General features: G+C 41.7%; 1 protein-coding gene across 1 annotated transcript in view; it reads left to right on the top strand.

The window, feature by feature from the left end:
* The first annotated feature begins 347 nt into the window (after nucleotides 1-347).
* sema3c (sema domain, immunoglobulin domain (Ig), short basic domain, secreted, (semaphorin) 3C) overlaps nucleotides 348-18,529 on the top strand; it is a 60,687-nt gene continuing 42,505 nt past the window's right edge. The window contains exons 1-2 of the mRNA XM_061715312.1: nucleotides 348-550; nucleotides 6,200-6,373. Coding sequence (XP_061571296.1) covers nucleotides 6,238-6,373 — 136 coding nt within the window. The 5' untranslated portion in view covers nucleotides 348-550; nucleotides 6,200-6,237. The remainder of the gene's footprint in view (nucleotides 551-6,199; nucleotides 6,374-18,529) is intronic.

Genomic DNA, 18,529 nt, shown 5'->3' with positions numbered 1-18,529 from the left:
TGGAAATCAAAATATAATTCTAAATTCTGAGATTTCTGACAAAAGCCGAATATTTTTTGCCATTTGATCATCTCACAGATTAAAAGCAGTGCGAGTGATGAATGTGTCTGACCTTTCGGGCTTCACCCTCTCCGTGTGTGGGGTGCGAGTCTCTTCGTCTCTCTGATGCTTTGAGCTGTTAAAGTGATCTGTTTGCTGTCTAGTTAACGGAGGGAGGGAGGACGATGGTGGAAGGGAGGGGTGGGGAGGAAGAAGAGAAGGAGGAGGAGGAGGGGGGGGCTTCAGTGGAGAGTATGTAACAGGACACCAGCTCGCTCTGTCTTTTCGTTCTCCTCCCTTTTTCCTCTCCTCTCTCCTCACTCCTGTGCTCTCTCTCTCTCAGTCAAGCCTGCTCTCTGAGCACTTATATGGAATAGCTGCATTTTTCCCTCCCTGGTGAGACTGGAGGAGACTGAAAACAAGGTGACGGGACGAGATCCAGGGTTCTGTGTCTGAGTGGATCTGCCTTCTCCTTCATCTGGGACCGGCGCTGAAGGGAAGCTCCTGGAAGGTGAGTCCTGTCCCAGGTTGGGATGTGACCCTGGCTCTGAGGGCACTTTTCCTGCTGCTCTGTACTGTCATTCCCTGCAGCGGTGCAGCTCCAACAGCGGGATGCAAAGAGGAGTTGGTGGGTGCCAAGATAACAGGTGCCAAGTCCAAACCAATCAGAAATGAGGAAAAAAGAATCAGTTCTCCTCAGCCAGTGTTTTATTTTCCTCACATGCTTTTACATGTCTATTTCTGATTTTCCACAGTGAGTCATGACTTTGTCACAGTGGTCCTTCTCTACTGATTAAAAAGTTTCTCCTCTCATCTGAAAGTGTTAAGGAGGTCATCTCTGTCAAAACACTCACATGTCATCTAACCCGCTGGTCCGGAGCTGAAGTAGTTGTAATATATACCCCTTAGCTGCTCCTGCTTGTCATGTGTGTGAAGGAACGTGTGCTTGTAACGGAGCTGCCGACAACTGACTGGCAGGGTGTGGTATGAACACGCACGCCGTCCTGCTCCAGCCGGGACACACAGCAACTTGTTTACCGTGGCCAAGTCTTCGTCTCCAGTTAGGCATGAGTTCCAGTTAAAACAAAACTCAGTACAGATGGGAGGACAATCTCCCCCCCATTTGTTGGGACTGAATATTTTAAAAGTACTACCAGAACCAGATGGGAGCTTAAACGCAGATTTAGTTTGTAAAGTACGGGAAATGCGATTTGCTGGTAAAGTGATGATTTTTTTTCTTCATTTTATTCATTTTTATCGTTTTTTTTCTTGAACGATAGAATTTAAAATTCATTAGGCCGCCAGCCCAAGAATGAGCACAATAAACACAATGATCATGACACCACCGACTGGAAGCACAGCACTGCACCGGCCGTCCTTTGTTGGGGGACATTTAATTGCTGCTGCAGGGATTCCTGCCAGACTAAGCCAAGGAATTTCTGGGCTGAAGTGCCGAACAAAATTAATTGGAGCATTTATCATTTCTGTTCAAACGGAAATGCACCTTTTTATTGGCAGTCCCACCTTTTTACGGAGGGTGAGGAAGAGCGTTAGCAGGGGTCAGTCATGCCTTTCATCATGGTGAAACAAAAGTGTCTAAACCTGACATTCTGGGATGACACAGACTTCCTTGACGATGAGTTTAGCAGCTGTGAGACTAACATTTCCATGGCAAAGCCCCTCCGTGGGTGATCACCATCCCTGCGAGCAAGCATGGTGCCCCACGGTTCAAGGGGTCACCTCATCGAAGATATAAGAAAATGCTTTCCTCATTGGCCACGGACTCCAGGATTCCCAGATACTTTTTTTTGGCATCATTAAGTGAGACTCCAATAGTTTACAGTCTGTCTGGGCTGCATGCTCACCAGTAGCCATAGTGAAAGGGCATGACTGCTCTGGGGCTGGACTTAATTATGGAAATATTTAAGACTAGCCTTATAAATTCCAGGAAAAAAGCAAAAACAGGAATAATGATAATAAGGTGTTTGTGAAGTCCTGACTTGTTTTTTACACTAAGTAGTTGGGGTTTTTTGCTATAAACTAAGGTTTTAAAAGGCAGTTTTACATTTTAGAACTATGCACAACTTGTAAATTGGATTTGTCCTCCAGGTACTCGACTTCTCTGATGCTAAATTATCATTGTTACTTTACATCAGCCAATTTTGTGTCATTATTTGTGTCAGTCGCATCGGAAGGTGAAAAACAGCGGGGTGGGGGGACCAGGCTGGATTTATCAAATTATTTTAGCTGCAGTTAGTACAGTATTTGTTGAAGGTCTTTTGGTATTAACGCATATTTGAAGGGTAATTTGCACCAATTTATGGTCAACGACAAAAGATACATGCAGGTGACATCACCATCTTCTTTCCCGTTAATAGCTCACCCTTTCGGCATAACTCAATGAAAGTTGGTTTATCAATAAATTGCGATACTGAGCTCGCTCTGAAGTAAAACTAGCTAATATTGTTGGTCAAGTTACAGTTAAGTAGATCTTTAAAGTTATCTTTACCATTGTTTCAATAATGAGGAAGGCGAATTATGTGAAAAAGAGTTAGTATTTGATTCTTCTAATGCTATGTTAGCATAGTATAATGTTAGCTAATATATTTGCAATTTTTAAACTAAATGTGCTTCTCCCACACATGACGCTGATACCTCACCATCAGAACGCAATCTGTAAATATTAAGTATATCTAGATGCACATTCCTGTAACTTATCACATATTTGTCGTTAATATCTTGTTTGTACTTTCCTCTTTTGAGTGCTGAGGTCTTGTGTCTCCGTCGTTGCTGCTCTTGTATATTTCACCATTGTGGGAGGATTAAAAGTCTATTCTACGATAAAAACACTTTTATCTCAGCTCGAAGTTCCCCTTCCTTCAGCCTGGCTGTAAAGTGAATGCGATAGCGACATGAAGATTGCAACATTCTGCAGTGGTTGGATAAACGTATGCTCCCATGTGTGCAATGAAAGCGTCCTGAGAGTTGCTGTCTATTCACTTTGAATCGTGTGACATCAAGCGTTGCTGAACTGAGGCGTTGGTTGCATATGTCAAAAGTTGGAGAACAAATTGCAGCTACATAACTTAGTGCTAGCCAAGAAATTGTACAGTTTCAATGTGCGTGATTAATCTGTGTAGCGAGCAGCAAGACTTTGTCCGGTTGTTTATGGTACAGTATGGCGAACATACATCAGGAGCGCCACCCGTCGAGCGCTGCTGATTGAGTGCACGATGCAGACATTAGGATAACATTAAGAAAATGTTCAGGGAGCGTTTCATGCAACCAAATACGAACGTTACATTTATGCCAGGAAAACTTTGCATGACAACAAAACTCTTAACCTTCAGATAACATCCCCACAACCCAAAACAAAATGTTCCCAGAACATTCACGGAACCACAAATTGTTAGCTGGGTATAAAAATTCAGCAGAATCAAAACATTTGATTGAATTTGGTTATGCGTAAAATCTGATATTAAGTAAGGGGCTTGTGACTAAATATTAATGAATGCAATAGAAATCGTATTAATAACTATCAGGTAGGAATGAAATCCAACTTGGCTGCCTCCAAAGGACTAGTAGTTCTTTTGTCATTTACACTGGCTTTAAAGGGTCAATCGCACCATTTCACCGCAACATGAAAGACTTGCAAGTGACATGCATTTTCCTTTTGAAGGCTGAAAACAGCCCTAATCACTCCCATTGAATTGGAATGAAGACAGAAACCTTGGCATGGAGCTTTAAAAGATGGGGACAAAAGCCAGAACAAAACAAAAGCCCAGGACGGGACTTCAGCCATGGAGGAAGGGCGGATGTGTTTGTGTGTGTGTGTGTTTGTGTGTGTGTGTGTGAGGGTTTGCGTGGATGATGCAGCAGGAGCGGGGCTGCAGTGCACCGGCTGGGACCGTCTGGAAATGCCCCACGCTGTTTTACTGCTTTCAAGCGCAGCCAAAAAGATCTCAGTCTTCTTCAGTTTTCCATGTGTTATCCTCATGCACCTGAACGCTAGAATTCCTCCTCAGCAGGACATCAGATTCCATCAACCAAATAACGCCATTTCAATATTTTTCAGTGCTAAACCACAAACGGGCATTTTCATAGCAACATGTATCTTTCTTATCTCTACCCATCAATTTTTCATTGCACATCAATAAGCCATAAGATCAGACCTCCAGACCTCCTGTGAAAACAAAAATATATATATATTTGCAGGCAAACAGGTCACTTGTGCTCTGGTATTCCACAACACAGGTGGTGTAACAGTCAGTTTGAGTGGTTAAAAGTCTTTCTCCAGCAGGAGTTTTTTTTTGCATTGTGGGAGTTGACGCCCGACAGACAGGACGCTACCTGCATCCATCAATAATTGAGCGGCTCTTGTCCTGTTATTTAAAGAGAACAAGAGGAGTGCCTCTCCAGCAGCTCTTTTGTGCACATTTACCTCATGCATATTTAAGAGGGATACACTTGCAAGGATACCGTAAGTGATGGGATTTAAGTGACGTGTCGTGTTCTCATCTGGGTTTTTATTTATTGTGGTTTGTGCACTTTTTTCCTTTATAAATGAGCATTCCTTGGACAATTTTTATGTTCAGTCTTATGTTGTATTATAAAGACTGCAGTACCTTTTTGTTAACGCAATTATCTTCATACCAACAGATACCATATCAAAACGAAGGGATAAGGTCAAAGATCTGGAGATATTTAGGTTAAAGCTGCTTTTTCCACAACATTCATGTAATTAGTCAATTTTGATTAAATTTGAGTTTCCGGTATAAAGTTTTCCTTTATAATCTGACTACTGTGTGATGGTAAACTAATCAATATTATTTTAATATGAACAAATGTTAAAATTTCTACCAAAGACATAAATTGCTCAAAGTTAACGCTATTTTTACAGCAGAATTATATTTTCAACAATAAACCTTTGCTTTAACCACTAAAGCCCACATGTTCAGCCTTAATTGTGCACAAACTTAGTTAACGGCTGTCAGTTCGGTGAAGTTGAGCATTCAGCTGCCAGATGTTTGTCAGGGTTGGAGTGTTGAGCGAGAGTGGAAGAAACAAAATTACTCAAAGTGAAAAGCTACAGTAGTGATACTTTGTTTCAATAATGTAACATTTTTAGATGCAAAACTATGTCTACACCTGCAAACAATCATCCTCTGAAAGTCTTTTCTGAATGTTTTTTGGGCGGCAACCCCACAGTACAGCACGTATCTGAGGCATTATTCGCATTCCTTACAGTGAACTACAAATGGAGAGAGGTTTTTTTATTTCCCTCAAGGTTGACCTTGTCATTTGGGTACAAATTCGCCTTAGCTGGCTTAAACTAACCTACCCTAAGTTTGTTTTGCTAGTTGAAGTAGAACTTTAACTTAATGTAACTGGTTTTCCTCTTAAAGTGGGGTACATTAATGGGATCTCCACTAATATATACCAAGTCTTACCTCCTCCATCCCTTTTTTTTACAAAATAGGGCCCACCAAAAAGATTCTTGTCTAGGGCCCCAAAAAAGCTAGAAACAGCCCTGCCACTCAAGACGACACATTTTCATCGTGTCTTCATTATCAAAATAGCTCTTAACGTCCACCTTGCTTTTCTTAGCCGCCATCTCCATGGACACAGACACAACTGAGCAGTGGGCTTCACCTCGTCAGTCGGGATGCAGCACATTTAATTGGACGGGCTTTATCTCTAATTAAAACCAAAGCTAGCCTGTCAGCAGGAACAGACAAAGCCAGTACATTAGCATATCATTTCTAAAGTTGGGAGTTAAGTAGAAACTTTTGTCATCTTTGAATGCTCGACAATGACACATTACATCTGACGGCACTTTTTATAATTTCCTTTTTTCTCTTTAGTAAAAATATTGGTAAGGACAGTTCTTCGGAGGTCTGCCAATCAGAAGAATAAAATTACATAACTGAACTTAATTATACATAAAACGCCTTGTGTTCCAAAGAAGCACAAATTAAGAATGAAGGTCAAGCAATTAGCACAATTCAGAACTCATGACTGTGTCGCATTAAAACAGGTGACTGGTGTTATGATTGGTACCATCTTGGTGACGTTAAACAGAAAAAACAACCACGGTGACTCTGCTCTACTGGAAACCTTTACTCAGAATGCATCATTGTCTCTGATCCCCCTCCAACAGGCAGCAGCGAGTGGTTGCGGTTCCTAGGTGGTGCAGCTATGGGCAGACCGGAGGGGTCGGCCGGGCCACCTCTGGTGTCAGCTATGCTTTTTTCCCTCCTGGCTCCCTGGCTCCTCTTCAGCGGGGTCTCCAGCCTCCCTCAACCTGTGCCAAGAGTCTTCCTTTCCTTTGAAGGTAAGAAGAAACGTCTTAATAATTCAGCCCTGAAGCCGTGTGTTGAGTGTGCATGTAGACAAACAGCTGGTAATCAAGCCGAGGAAGGGGCTGCATACTTACAGGGGTTTATATGGCTTAACTTGTGGATTTTGAGCAACTTTGTTTAGTTTTGTCTCTTTTTTCCCCCCCTCACACACCCGAGGCCTTGAATCCCCACTTGTACACCATCCTTATCCACTCTTGGTCCTGCTGTGTGTCAGCCAGAAGTCAGGCCTCGGCAGGAGGTGGCACAGCTTGTCAGGAATACCCCCAAATCTGTTCATAGTTAATATTTAATCAGCCAACCCTGTGGTCTGCAGACCAGTGGGCATTGTTACTCCCTCTGGATTAGATTTTCTTGTTTTTTTTTTCCTTTTAAAAAAAAAAAGCTTTGGACAAGACAATTTAATGAGCGTTTGATGCTCTTTTGAAATGAGAGCATACGGGCCGATTAAACTTGCGTGAGTCCTTGTGGATGGTGGAGCGTCTCACCGAGGTCTCTGGTGTCAGGGTGGATTGTGTAATGATGCTGAAGCAAAGGTTTGATCACCTTTCACTACAGATTAGTTTGCGTAGAGCAGCTGAGGTTGTCCATCAGTCAGCTTTCAGCTGTCCATTAGTGAGTTGCTGTTGTCTTTTGGTCTTCCAAGGTCTAGATTTGTGCCATACTTTTTCCCAACCCATTTCCCTGTCAGTATTTCGTCTCAAGCATATGGAACAGTGTCCAACTTCCAGTGGTGGACAGTAACGGAGTAAATTTACTTGAGTACTGTACTTAAGTACATATCCAGAGGATTTGTACTTTACTTGAGTATTAGATTTCTTTGGTACTTATTACTCTTACTTGAATACATTTCCAAGACAAATATTTTTACTTTTACTCAAGTAAATTTCTAGGAAGGCTGAAAAGTACTCGTTACTTTCAGGTCTGCTCTTCTTTCTTCTTCCCTAAAATCCTATTGGACACAAGCTGTTTTTGTCAAAGGAGGAGACCTATCACATCATCATCTGCTGTCCTCTTATGATCCCATTCATTTGATTTGTTTTTGGTGTTTCTGCAGGTTTTATATAACATTGTGGTTCTAAAAGCAGCACATCAGTGCAGCTGGTTTCAAAGAGTTAATTCTCAGAAACAAGAGTTAAAAGACCCTTAAATTAATTTAGAAAAAATATAGTAATTTACTGATGTGGAAAATAAGAAATTTACTCTTACTCTTACTTTTACTTAAAGTAAATTTAAAAGCATTTACTTTTGGATACTTAAGTACCTTTAAAAGCAAGTACTTTTCTACTCTTACTCGAGTAATATTTTGACTGAGCTACTTTTACTTGTAACGGAGTAAATTTTGACCAGTAGTATTTGTACTCTTACTCAAGTACTGGGGTCGAGTACTCTGTCCACCTCTGCCAACTTCTTTGAGCTGTTTATTATGCCAGTCATCTTGGAAAGAACCTAAAACTCATACCTTCTTAAAAGAAGGAAAAACCTGTCTGATCTTTGGTTTTGACCACTCCGTAGTCATTCTTCTCCTCAGTGTTTCCATCCAAGAAGCTCTTTTAATGTGTGAGTCAATAATCCTGGAAGAAGCTAAGGTCCTTTCCTAAGTCAGGGTTAAATTACTTCTATCTTACTGACTGTAAGTGTCTCCTGCTGCAGGCAAGATCATAAATGGAGGCCGACCTCCCAGATTAATCCTTTAGCAAGCTCCACACTTCATTTTAATGACTTCTTATCTTATGATAAAGTAGATGTGTGTTTTTTTTACATTTCTGTAATTGACACATTAGGGGAAATTTATGAGAAAAGAGCAGCGGGTAACCAGCTGAGAGGCGGCTGTTTGTTCAAGCGGCGCGAGCCAACATCAGGTGCGAGTTTGCATTCCGCCCATGATTTAGCACGTCAGGGAGTGGATGCAGCTTTTGTTTTTCAGTCCGAATTCATTGCAATCTCTTGAAAGGAGTTTGGCGTGGTTGAGCACCAGATGTACGGAGACTCTTAAAGACCAAGGTGGGGGTTCATTTCTTACACAAACACTGTAAGTCCTTGCCAGGAGACAAATTCAGATCAGGCTGAAGGAGCCAGAGTTGATGAATGAAGAGTTGTAGAAGATGACTGATGATGGGAAAATGGCGGCGGAGGGTGCAGGTGGTTTGCCATCTGTTCGATGTGGATAAATGTTGGTCTTAAACTGGGATGTGTTGCTCCCAGATGTGAGCTGCTCATTAACATGAGCTGCGGCAAATTAATCCAAGAAAACGAAGCAGCACTGTAGATCATAGAGGGTTGAATATGTTCATGTCGCAGTGGAAACTCAATCCAAGGACATCTCCCGGCGAAGCCCCTGGTCTTGCTAGAAAGTTGCAGTCTTTAACATTCCTCTCCCTTTCAGTCTGCTTACTCTTGTTTTCTGGAGGCAAATGCTGCAGGACCGCAATTAAAACCGCATAGTAAACAGTGTAAAATGCAGCTAACCCAAATAATAAACTCTCAAGTGGTGCTTTTTCACTGCCGTGCCTCGGATAATAAACTCAGGCCTTTCCTGACAGCTAATCTATTTCAGGATTCCTAGTGTGATAAAAGATAATTATCCCCCTTCTGTTGTTTCAAATTGTCTCTTGTTCGCTCCACATTTATTCTGGGGTGTTTCAGGGCGGTTTGATGTATTTTCTGAGGCAGAATGAGGCTGATATGCTAACAGTACACACATTTCAAAGAGAAATTAAGAAATCAAACAACTTGCGGATAAAATTTTGGAGTGGTACTATCATAGATTCGGTCTCATTATACAGTAATAAAACTGAAAGTGATTGTTTTTCACTCATAAAATGAAATTTTAGCTCTTTCGAAAAGCTGTACTTACTTAGGAATTTAACGAAGCCTTTCAACCATTTTATAATGCGTGATTCATCCAAGGCGCCGCCACTGCTTCGCTATGAAAACTTCTATCCAGGAGGCAGTTTTTATCTTCATCTTTCCCTATGAATACTTTAACACAACGTGGACAATGGCTACCCAGATCAAATACGCGATTGTTAATAGAAATGCAGTCGTAAAGCAGTACCCTTTCACTCAGAAAACCTGCCATTATGCTCTGCATATGTGTCCGTATCTTGCTGAGGCAAATTGAAGGGGAAAGAAAATTGTAGAACTTCGACTGGCCACCAGGGACTGGGGTCCAGAAGCAAATTCATTTCCATCTCTATACTTACATTTATAGCCTGGTTCAAAAAACTATTTAGATTGCCATAGACAGACTTTACACGCTTGATAATTGTACAGGGAGTGAATTTTCTATGGAGCTCATCGAGTAAAATTTTATGAAGCATAATTAATAATAATAATGAATTTAACTTGTAATGCACTTTACATTCAATGAATCTCAAAGTGCTACACTTAGACCATTATTCATTCATACACATTCTCACCGGTGGTGGTAAGCTACGTTTTTGTAGCCACAGCTGCCCTTTGGGCAGACTGACAGAAGCGTGGCTGCCATATTGCGCCAAACGGCCCCTCCGACCACCACCAAACATTCATACGCATTCACACGGGGCAAGGTGGGTAGGGTGTCTTGCCCAAGGACACTACGACAGCAACTGGGACGGAGCCAACCTTCCGATCATTGGACGACCCGCTCTACCACCTGAGCTACTGCCGCCCAATTAAGTGTTTGGTTCTTTGATAGTCTAAGTTTACACTGTCACTTCAGCTATTTAACACCTTTGGTGAACTTGACTTGTAACTGTGAATAAAGAACCAACAGAATATGATCATTATTGGCGCATTGCGGTGTTAACTGTACTATGAGACTGTTTCAGCAGGTTTTCGGTTGGCTTGGAAGGGTTTCAGAGCAAAGCTCAACAAATGAGCCTGAAGCATCCGTTTTCACCTCTGGCTGAAGTCTGCTGAGCAACCAGAGGATGCCACTTGGTCAGGCTCTTGCTCTTGCTACAGCCAAGCAAACTTTTCTGTCTGTTGCTCTGTCGCCTAGCACGCCAGGCTTGATCCACCCATGCGTAATTGCAGGCCTAGACCCTTTAAAACAACTAAAGGGGGACTGAAGGTCGAGACCTAGACCTAAGCAGATGGTCCCAGCATCCTAACCTATGATCTTATTTGAAGTTTAACCTAGGCAACCCATACTTGTTAGCATCGTAACATACTAATAGACCAACAATTGTTGGTGCCAATATGATAAGAGAAATGGTTAAACAAGTCTAAAATTTGAGGGCCGTAGTCCTGTTGCATCACTCGACTTCTACTGGGCTCCGACTGGAGGACGACCACACTGACATTAACCTGTCAGATATTTTAGTAAACCTAGGGACTAATCTTCCCCTCAATGGTGGCAGGCAATTATTGCCAAAACCATGAGACCCCTGTCACCATACCTCATTGCTCAGATTTAAGATTGTAATTTTCTTTTTTTTCTTTTTTTCTTCCCATACGCAGTGCTAAGTATTCAGTACACATAATTCAATTTTTGTTTCATCACTCTGCGAAGCATTTTCCAAGCACCACTTTGGATTGCCAAGGTGCACTTTGGCAAACCTCTGCCGTGCAGCAATGTTTTTGTTGGAGCACTTCCTCGTCGTATCATGCTGTATTCAACCTGCATGCTCGTGATTTATGTATGGCAGACTCAGGAGCAGAGATGTTTGACATTCCAGGGATGTTTTCAAGCCTTTAACTGTTACTGTAGGTTTTGTTCAGCCTCACTGAGGATAATGTGTTGTACCTTTTGGCATCATCTTGTCTCAGCACCCACTTCTGATATCAGTAAGCAAGCTACTAATCCATCTTCATTTATAGACAGTTCAACTGTGAACTGATGGGTGCCTCCACACTTGGAAAAGAGTCTTTGATCTCCAAAGACCCACTTACTTTTGATTGTACTGTACTGTATGTCATGAGATTTCTTTCTCATGGCGTGGTTCAGGGAATATCAGCAGATGCTTCTTATGAACAAGATACTTAAAATGTCAATTGAAGTGTCTCCAAACCTCAGTTCCAAACTCATTTTATTCAAAATACTTTACTAATCCCTAAAGGGAAATGGATTTTCCAGTACAGCCTCTCCAAGAGTTCAAAAAACATGGTAGACAGGTGCCTGAGGCTGCAACCATGGGTTGGCGCTGCCCTTTCCATAACCTGGACTCCAGGTGTACAAACTACCAACTCCAACTAGCAGAAGTAATTAGTCCGTGGACTCCCTTCTTTTTCCACCAGAAATGTGAATGTGTGATCGCTGTGTTCAGTAAAAACACAGTCGGGTATTTCAGACCGCAAAGGCTAAACATTTTTGGCTTTTATTTGACACGTGAGTGTTTCGTATCATATGATGGAGACGCTAGTTGGACAAATTACACCGCTCATTGGTTCTGCTACTGTACCAGAGGTTGACTCAGCTGTTACCGCAATGGCATTTTGCGAGGAGTTGGGTCAGAAAACCCGCCTCATTTATCCCCTCGGTTGACAGGTTGTGCAGTGGTCTGTGTTTGTGATCAGGATCATTACACCTCATCAACAGTCTCGTGCTGTTCTGGCAATCCTCCATGTTCAATCCAAAATTAACTTACACATATAAACAGTGGGTATGTGAACACAGAAAAGATGTTTGTTTAAAAGTGAGAGGGCCCTGCACTTATTTTTGTGGAGGTTAATGTAGATTTTTGCACACAGAGCCTGTCGGAGACACTGATTAAAATAATGCCTTTGGGTTAATGAGCGCTCTCCAGTATGAGCAACCCGGACCACAGCCCAGAGGGAAAGTGGTGTGGAGATCAGAAACCAGCCGTCGGGGAGCGGATACACCAGTTCCCTTTCATGATTCATTACTGCCTCTAATCATCAGCCCTAACTCACAGAACTGACGCTGTTCTTACACACAAGGTTTATGTCCCACTGTTGAAAGGCATTTTGTGGGAGTGCCCGCATGTCAATAAATCTGAGAAATAGTCTGTGCGTGCTTGAATGTACATTCTTGCACTTAAGTGATAACCTTTTAACTGAATTATTATTATCTAAACTATGTGGTTTTATAGTTTTTCATCATGGTTATGAACACGTCCAACAAGCTATTCTACAAGGTGGACGCCTCGACTACACAAATCCGTAAAAACCCTCAAGATTGCTATTTCTTTTCTTCTTTAGCATGAGGTTTAACTGCTCATTAAAAAAACTTGTCTTTTTTATGTCCTTTCATAAACATTTTGACTGTGAAATAGACATGATGACCACCCAGAGATGCGTACACAAGGCTGAGACAGGAAATTGTATCTGTGGTCCGGCGGTGACAGGTAGCCAGAAGCAAAGTGGGAAGCTTTTCTTTGTATCAGCAGGTTAATTCTTTGCTAATCCGGATCTGCTTCCTGCCTCTGTTTTACATTAAAGCTGGGCGTTAGCATCATGTTGCACAGGGTGGAAAACAATGAAGCCTGTGAGGTGAATTCAGGGATGCTCTGTTATCCATGGCATTCGTGGTGAATCAGAGGTCTGTCAAAGCCGTCCACAGTGACGTACACAGACATGCTGCAATCGACTGTGAACCAAGTGATGCGTGATATTGCTCAGGCTATGTTCAAACTACCAGCAATAAACTTTGTTGAGCGCATCCAGACTGTCTTCAGACAGGTTCAAATCACAAACGGAGGTGGTTTCTAATGTGCTTTCAATTGCATTTGGACAGGTCCGTCTCAGAGGTCCGGTTGCTCAATTTGTTTTACACTCCCAATACAACACAATAACATCTTGTAACAAAGTGGTGCAAGTGGCGAGGGGATTCTTCCATTTGGCAGCTTAAACTGGCTGTTATCTAACAGTTAACCTGCCTGGATTATGCATCCAGGCTGTGCTAACATCCCAGCAGAAACGGCTCCCTGAAATGCACACAGGGGCCAACTCAGCCTCAGCCACTTTTATTCTAACACCTCTACATATCCATTCGCAACAGCTGTGAAACAATTTCTCCATGTTTAATTTTGGTTTGTATACATCCTACACGGGTAAACTGCTGGAGCAAGTACAAGGATTAAGGACCGTTGGCAAAGACACACAGATCGCATCTGACCACCCGCAACGATCAGATTCTGATTGGATATGCTAGAAATTGAATTAGGGCTGGCAGTGAAAATACAGCCTAAGTGGTCCATGTAAGCGCCCGAGCTGCAGCCTGGACACTTTCCTACATGAAAGCTCAACAGTGTGTGAAATGTTTGAGGATCTTTGTGTTCATTGATTTCTTAAAAGGTATGGTAAGTAATCTCTGGATGATGTCACATCTGCTGATATTTAAACTTTTTTAACAGTATGCTCATGAGCTGAGCATCTAGCAGATGGTGAGAATATATACAATGAATATGGCATAAAAAGAGTTTTGGGTTAGAAATTTTGTAGGATAACTTTCCCTAATTATTCTTTGCAACATATTGGAAGATTATCACTTAATTTAAAGACTATTTCAACTGAAAGTCATTCAAATATCACCAAAAAAACAGCTTCTTTTCACATTTGTTTGTTTGTTTTCCTTTGGCATCTGGCTTGAATCGTAAAGTAATTGTAGAATAACCGTTCATGTTTGAGGTTTTAAATTGACTGAGCCGTACTTATCACGGCACAGATTCTTTTTCCTTTCTTGGACATATTTTACAACTTAAATGCCACTTCATTGAGCACATGAGGATAAAGAATGTGAAAACAGTCTCTGGGTTTCAGAATGGGCTGCAGAAGTTTCAACACATGCTTAAGTCATTGTTGCCCTCACAGCTAATCTTGACCTTCACTCTGCAACATTGACATCAGCTGCATCAATGCCAAATTGAAAAGAAAATAACCTTTTTAAAGCGTGAAATTATTTCATCCTTGAAGATGCAGTTCATTTGACTTTATTTAGCGGTAAATCATGACTTAATCTTTCAGGTCCAGACGCTGTGTCAGGTCAAGATCTCACATTATCATGGGGCGAATCCCAACAATCCCCTGTTGAGCAGAAATTTAAAGGAAGGAGGACCTCCACCTTTTTCCCTTAGCTCTCTTTTATTACTAGTAAACATACTGTATCAGCTTTCAAAGTCCTCCAGCTAATATTTCTAACAAGCAACCCCTTGCTGCGATAGTCTCTACGAGGGATCTGCTACAGTAAAATGGTTGAGATTTACTGTCTGTTGGAGGTGTTTGGAAACCAGGGACTCCCGATGTGCAGGTGAGAGGTCACAGGCTAAAAGGCATGGTGGTTGACAGTTGGAGCATTACTGACTGTCGGTGGCATGTAGCGAAGGGGCCAGGTGCCAACTGGGGGAGTGGGAACGCAAACTAGCCGTCTGCTGAGGCACCAGGACGTACTGTATGTCAGCTCGAGTTTCAAGTAGTACTGGGAATGTTAACCATCACCTTAGGAGGTTGGCCGTCCAATGAAACCTGAAGTTTTACATTCGTGCTAGTTGGCCTCACTTTGCACGAAGGCTCAACGATAAAACCAAGGGAGAAAATACACTCGTCTCACATGTCATATTCAAATACAGCAGCTGCTTTGGGAGGCCGGGACATGAGAACCACGCCATTATGTGCAGCCATATGATTTCCATTACGAATGTCTGGATATAGATAATTGGCAACAGACGTAAAATCTGGAAATTAATGAGACGTGGTAGATAAAAAGTCTTCCCTGTCTGGGCCAACTTTGGCTTCCCTCCATGACAAGTAGCTCCAATATGATACATTTAAGCACGCTTTTTGAAAATTAAATGCAGAGAGCTGCTTGCATAGGAATGTAGAATGTGTCTGCTGGACAGACAATCAGACGACTCTGTCAGCCAACTAAAGGCGCCTTGGGTGGTCTTCTTCCAGTGGATTGACGCCTGACCTGTCCCTCTGCCATTTTATACGATGCCAGTCGTCGCTGTATATCAAAAGGGTGAATCCCTTAGAAGACACTGTACCTAATGTTCTGACAATTAAAGGGTTCTTGTCATTTTCCGGAACAAGATCTTTTACTAGCCCAGTATGTGTGAGTTGGTATGTGTTAGGTAAGCAAAGCCGTATAGAAACAAACTCGAGAGCTTGTAGCATTGTCCAGACAAAGAGGAATGGTATTTGGCATCAGGTCTGAAATGAGGCCATACCCTCTTGAGTGGAGAGTGGAACCACAATGGTGGGATATAAGCTGATGCTTCAAAATTTCTCAAGATGGGTGATTGGGGTCCTCCCACCAGCTGCCCCTGACAACCACAGAACAGGTTCTCCTTGAACTCAGTGGTGAGCCAGCCTCATTAACAGAGTTAATGCATGCATGCTGGCCTTTCAGGTAGAAAGCCAATTGATGAGGGTGGATTTGCATGGGAAATACAAAGGTTGGTTTGTAATTGGCCCACTGAAGTGTTTTTAATTAGGTGCAAAGATATGTTGGCTTATGCTCAGACACTAGTGGTATTGATCAAAAAACCAACACTCCAGGCACCCTGTTAGTTTCGCGAAAGCTTTTTATCCTTGCACTACAAAGGCTAAGCCCATGTTTTGACAAAATAATCCCATATTGTTCCCCCACGCTGATTTTTATCACCTTTTCACATTGGAAGAAAAGCACCTACCATTGAAATTTCATCAGCTAAATCCCCACAGCTGTTTCCCTTCTGCTACCTCTTGTTATCCCCCATCAAACTGGACAAAGACTCCTAAAATCGCTGAAGTCAATCCGTCAATCTGTTGGCAAGTCAATCTGTTGGCAACGGCTCCTACGATCTCCAGAAGTACAGTTGCCTCTTAAAGATCCTGCATATTTTCTAGCCATTGTGGATCTCAAATTTTTCACAATGCTGCGTCACAACAAGCCACTCCTTGTATTGACAACCCAAACCCGAACCATGGCAGCGTTGTTTACTGTTGGAGGCAAGGCGGTAAAACTGGGTTATTTGATTATGCAAGCAATTTTGGGGGCCAAGTCGGTCAGAAAAGAGTGAAAACCTGAGAAGGGCTTCATTGTGGCTGTTGCATTTCCTCTCCTGGATTTACTGAAGTATATTACTTTGTATAATCACGATGGGAAAAAAAATTAAAAAAAAGATGAGCCTTGAGTGCTACAGTGCTGTGCTTTAATTGCTGCCATACATACAAGCACAGTATGATAAGTTTCTTTCAGTTTCCCACATATTCCTTTTCTATTTCTGCTCTCTTATTGTCACCACAGTCACTTAAAAAAAGCCTGCTCTGTTTTTTTGTTGTTTTTTTTTTTTACTCCGTGGGATGTCTTCGTTGTTGCCTTACTGGGTTATTATGTTCTACAGCCTCCAGAGTGATCAATTCCCAAAGGATTAAGAGACAGATGAACTATGTCACGATGATCACAGCTTGTAGTTGCCTCAAAGTTCTGCCAGGCTGCAGTGACGACGAAAAAATGCTGTCATGAACCCAAAGGGCTTGATTTTGCTTTGAAAAAAACATCAGTCCAAGCAGTTGGCATGTTCAACATGAAGGATAAATGTGTGTTTATCACAACGTCACATCATTCTGCTGACGACTGTTCCCCAATTCAGATATTGTCTGTTTATTACTAGTTCTGAAATGGGTTCCTTAATCGTTGTGCCAATCATGTTTTGATAAATCCTTTAACAGTACTGAGAGGGTGAATATTAAATAATCACAATTGTGTAAAAATGTAAGAAAAAGGGGATTTTTGCCATCAATTTTGGTGATCGTTTACAATGTTTTTGCAAAAATGCTAATTTTTTATATTCCCAAAGTCCAGTGGCAGAAAATCCAAGATTACAAAACATGACTTTATATGAAGCTTTGAAGTTGAAGTTTGACTACAAGACTCTTCCGGTACCTCCATCTCCAAATGTAACACAAACCACGACCACGTAGTCCAACAGTCTTATTCATGAATCCACTTCTTCAGTGGTTGGTGCTGTTGTGCTTAATGCTCCTCTAACCTGGTGTTTGTTACGCCGAAAAACACTAAAGTTGACTTTGAAAAACCCACCTACTGGGTTAGTTCATGTGGTTTTAATTAGCATAAGTAAGTCTGCAGCTACGAGTCGCAAAACTCTAATTAGTTAAACAAACTTGTGGTGTTAAGTTGGATGTTCTTTTAAAAAAAGTGTTTTCTTTGTTTATAGTTAGCAGTTGGCAACTATCTAAATTGCTTTCAAAACAATAAAGGAAGTTTTATTTTGAAATATCCCTCATTTGTGCACTTTGTGCCCCCCAGACCTGTTTTCAAGTGATCATCACTCACTTATGGGCTCTGGCTTCTTTGTCCAGTGTTGGACTGTTAGAGGAAGGTTAAAAGTGTCAGTTTTTCAGTATTCTGTTACTTGTGGTCCCGTTTCTGTTTATAACCAAACAAATGGTTTAAAATTAGACTCCAGCTTCCCTGTGCTAAACCTGTTACCTTCTAGTTGTTTTTTTTTCTTAGATATTTGGATTGATCTTGGCTCTTCCCACACTTGCCCAATTCTGTGTTGATTTTAAAAGCCCCCCCCCTTGCCCCTCCCAGTTTGAGAGCGGTTCAGAAGAGCCTCCAGGACTGCTCTGACAGACACAAATAGTTTAAACCCTGGCAAGAAGGAACAGTGTGTGCAAACCTCTAAAGAATTTACCCTTCCTGCTTTTCTTTCCTTTTGTTTTTCACCAATTTTCATGAAAATTGGCCAAGCGGGTTTAAAAACAATCCTGCTAACATCAGTACTGAATACATCACCTCCTGTTTGAATACCCTTACATTTATGAGGAGCTTTGGTTGACCCCAAGAGGACCCTAACTAATTCTAGACACAGATCTTTTATTAATAGCCTAATGAAATCTGTTATATAATTTCATTTGTTTACGCCGAGGGACCTCTTTGAAGACATAGTCTCATTATAATGAGATGGAGGTCGAGGTTGAGAAACTTCCCCAGTTTTTGTCCAATAGAAGGGAATATTGAGGACTAAAAGTACGAATATTCATCCCTCTGCTGCTATAATTTCAATATTATCTAACACAATGCCTATTTTAACTGAAGCACAGAAAAGGATTTTGGAAACCATTAAAAAATGTAATTATCAAAGTAGCTAAAAATCTTTTTATTGCTTTGACCTGACGCCGTCTTTTTAATTAAAAAGCATTCCGGCCCATCTACAGAGGTATGGGAAATGCTT

The sequence above is a fragment of the Cololabis saira genome, chromosome 23 (assembly GCF_033807715.1).
Source record: "Cololabis saira isolate AMF1-May2022 chromosome 23, fColSai1.1, whole genome shotgun sequence".
Lineage (NCBI taxonomy): Eukaryota > Metazoa > Chordata > Actinopteri > Beloniformes > Belonidae > Cololabis > Cololabis saira.
The sequence above is the reverse complement of the archived record's forward strand: the minus strand, read 5'-3'. Positions and strand labels throughout refer to the sequence as shown.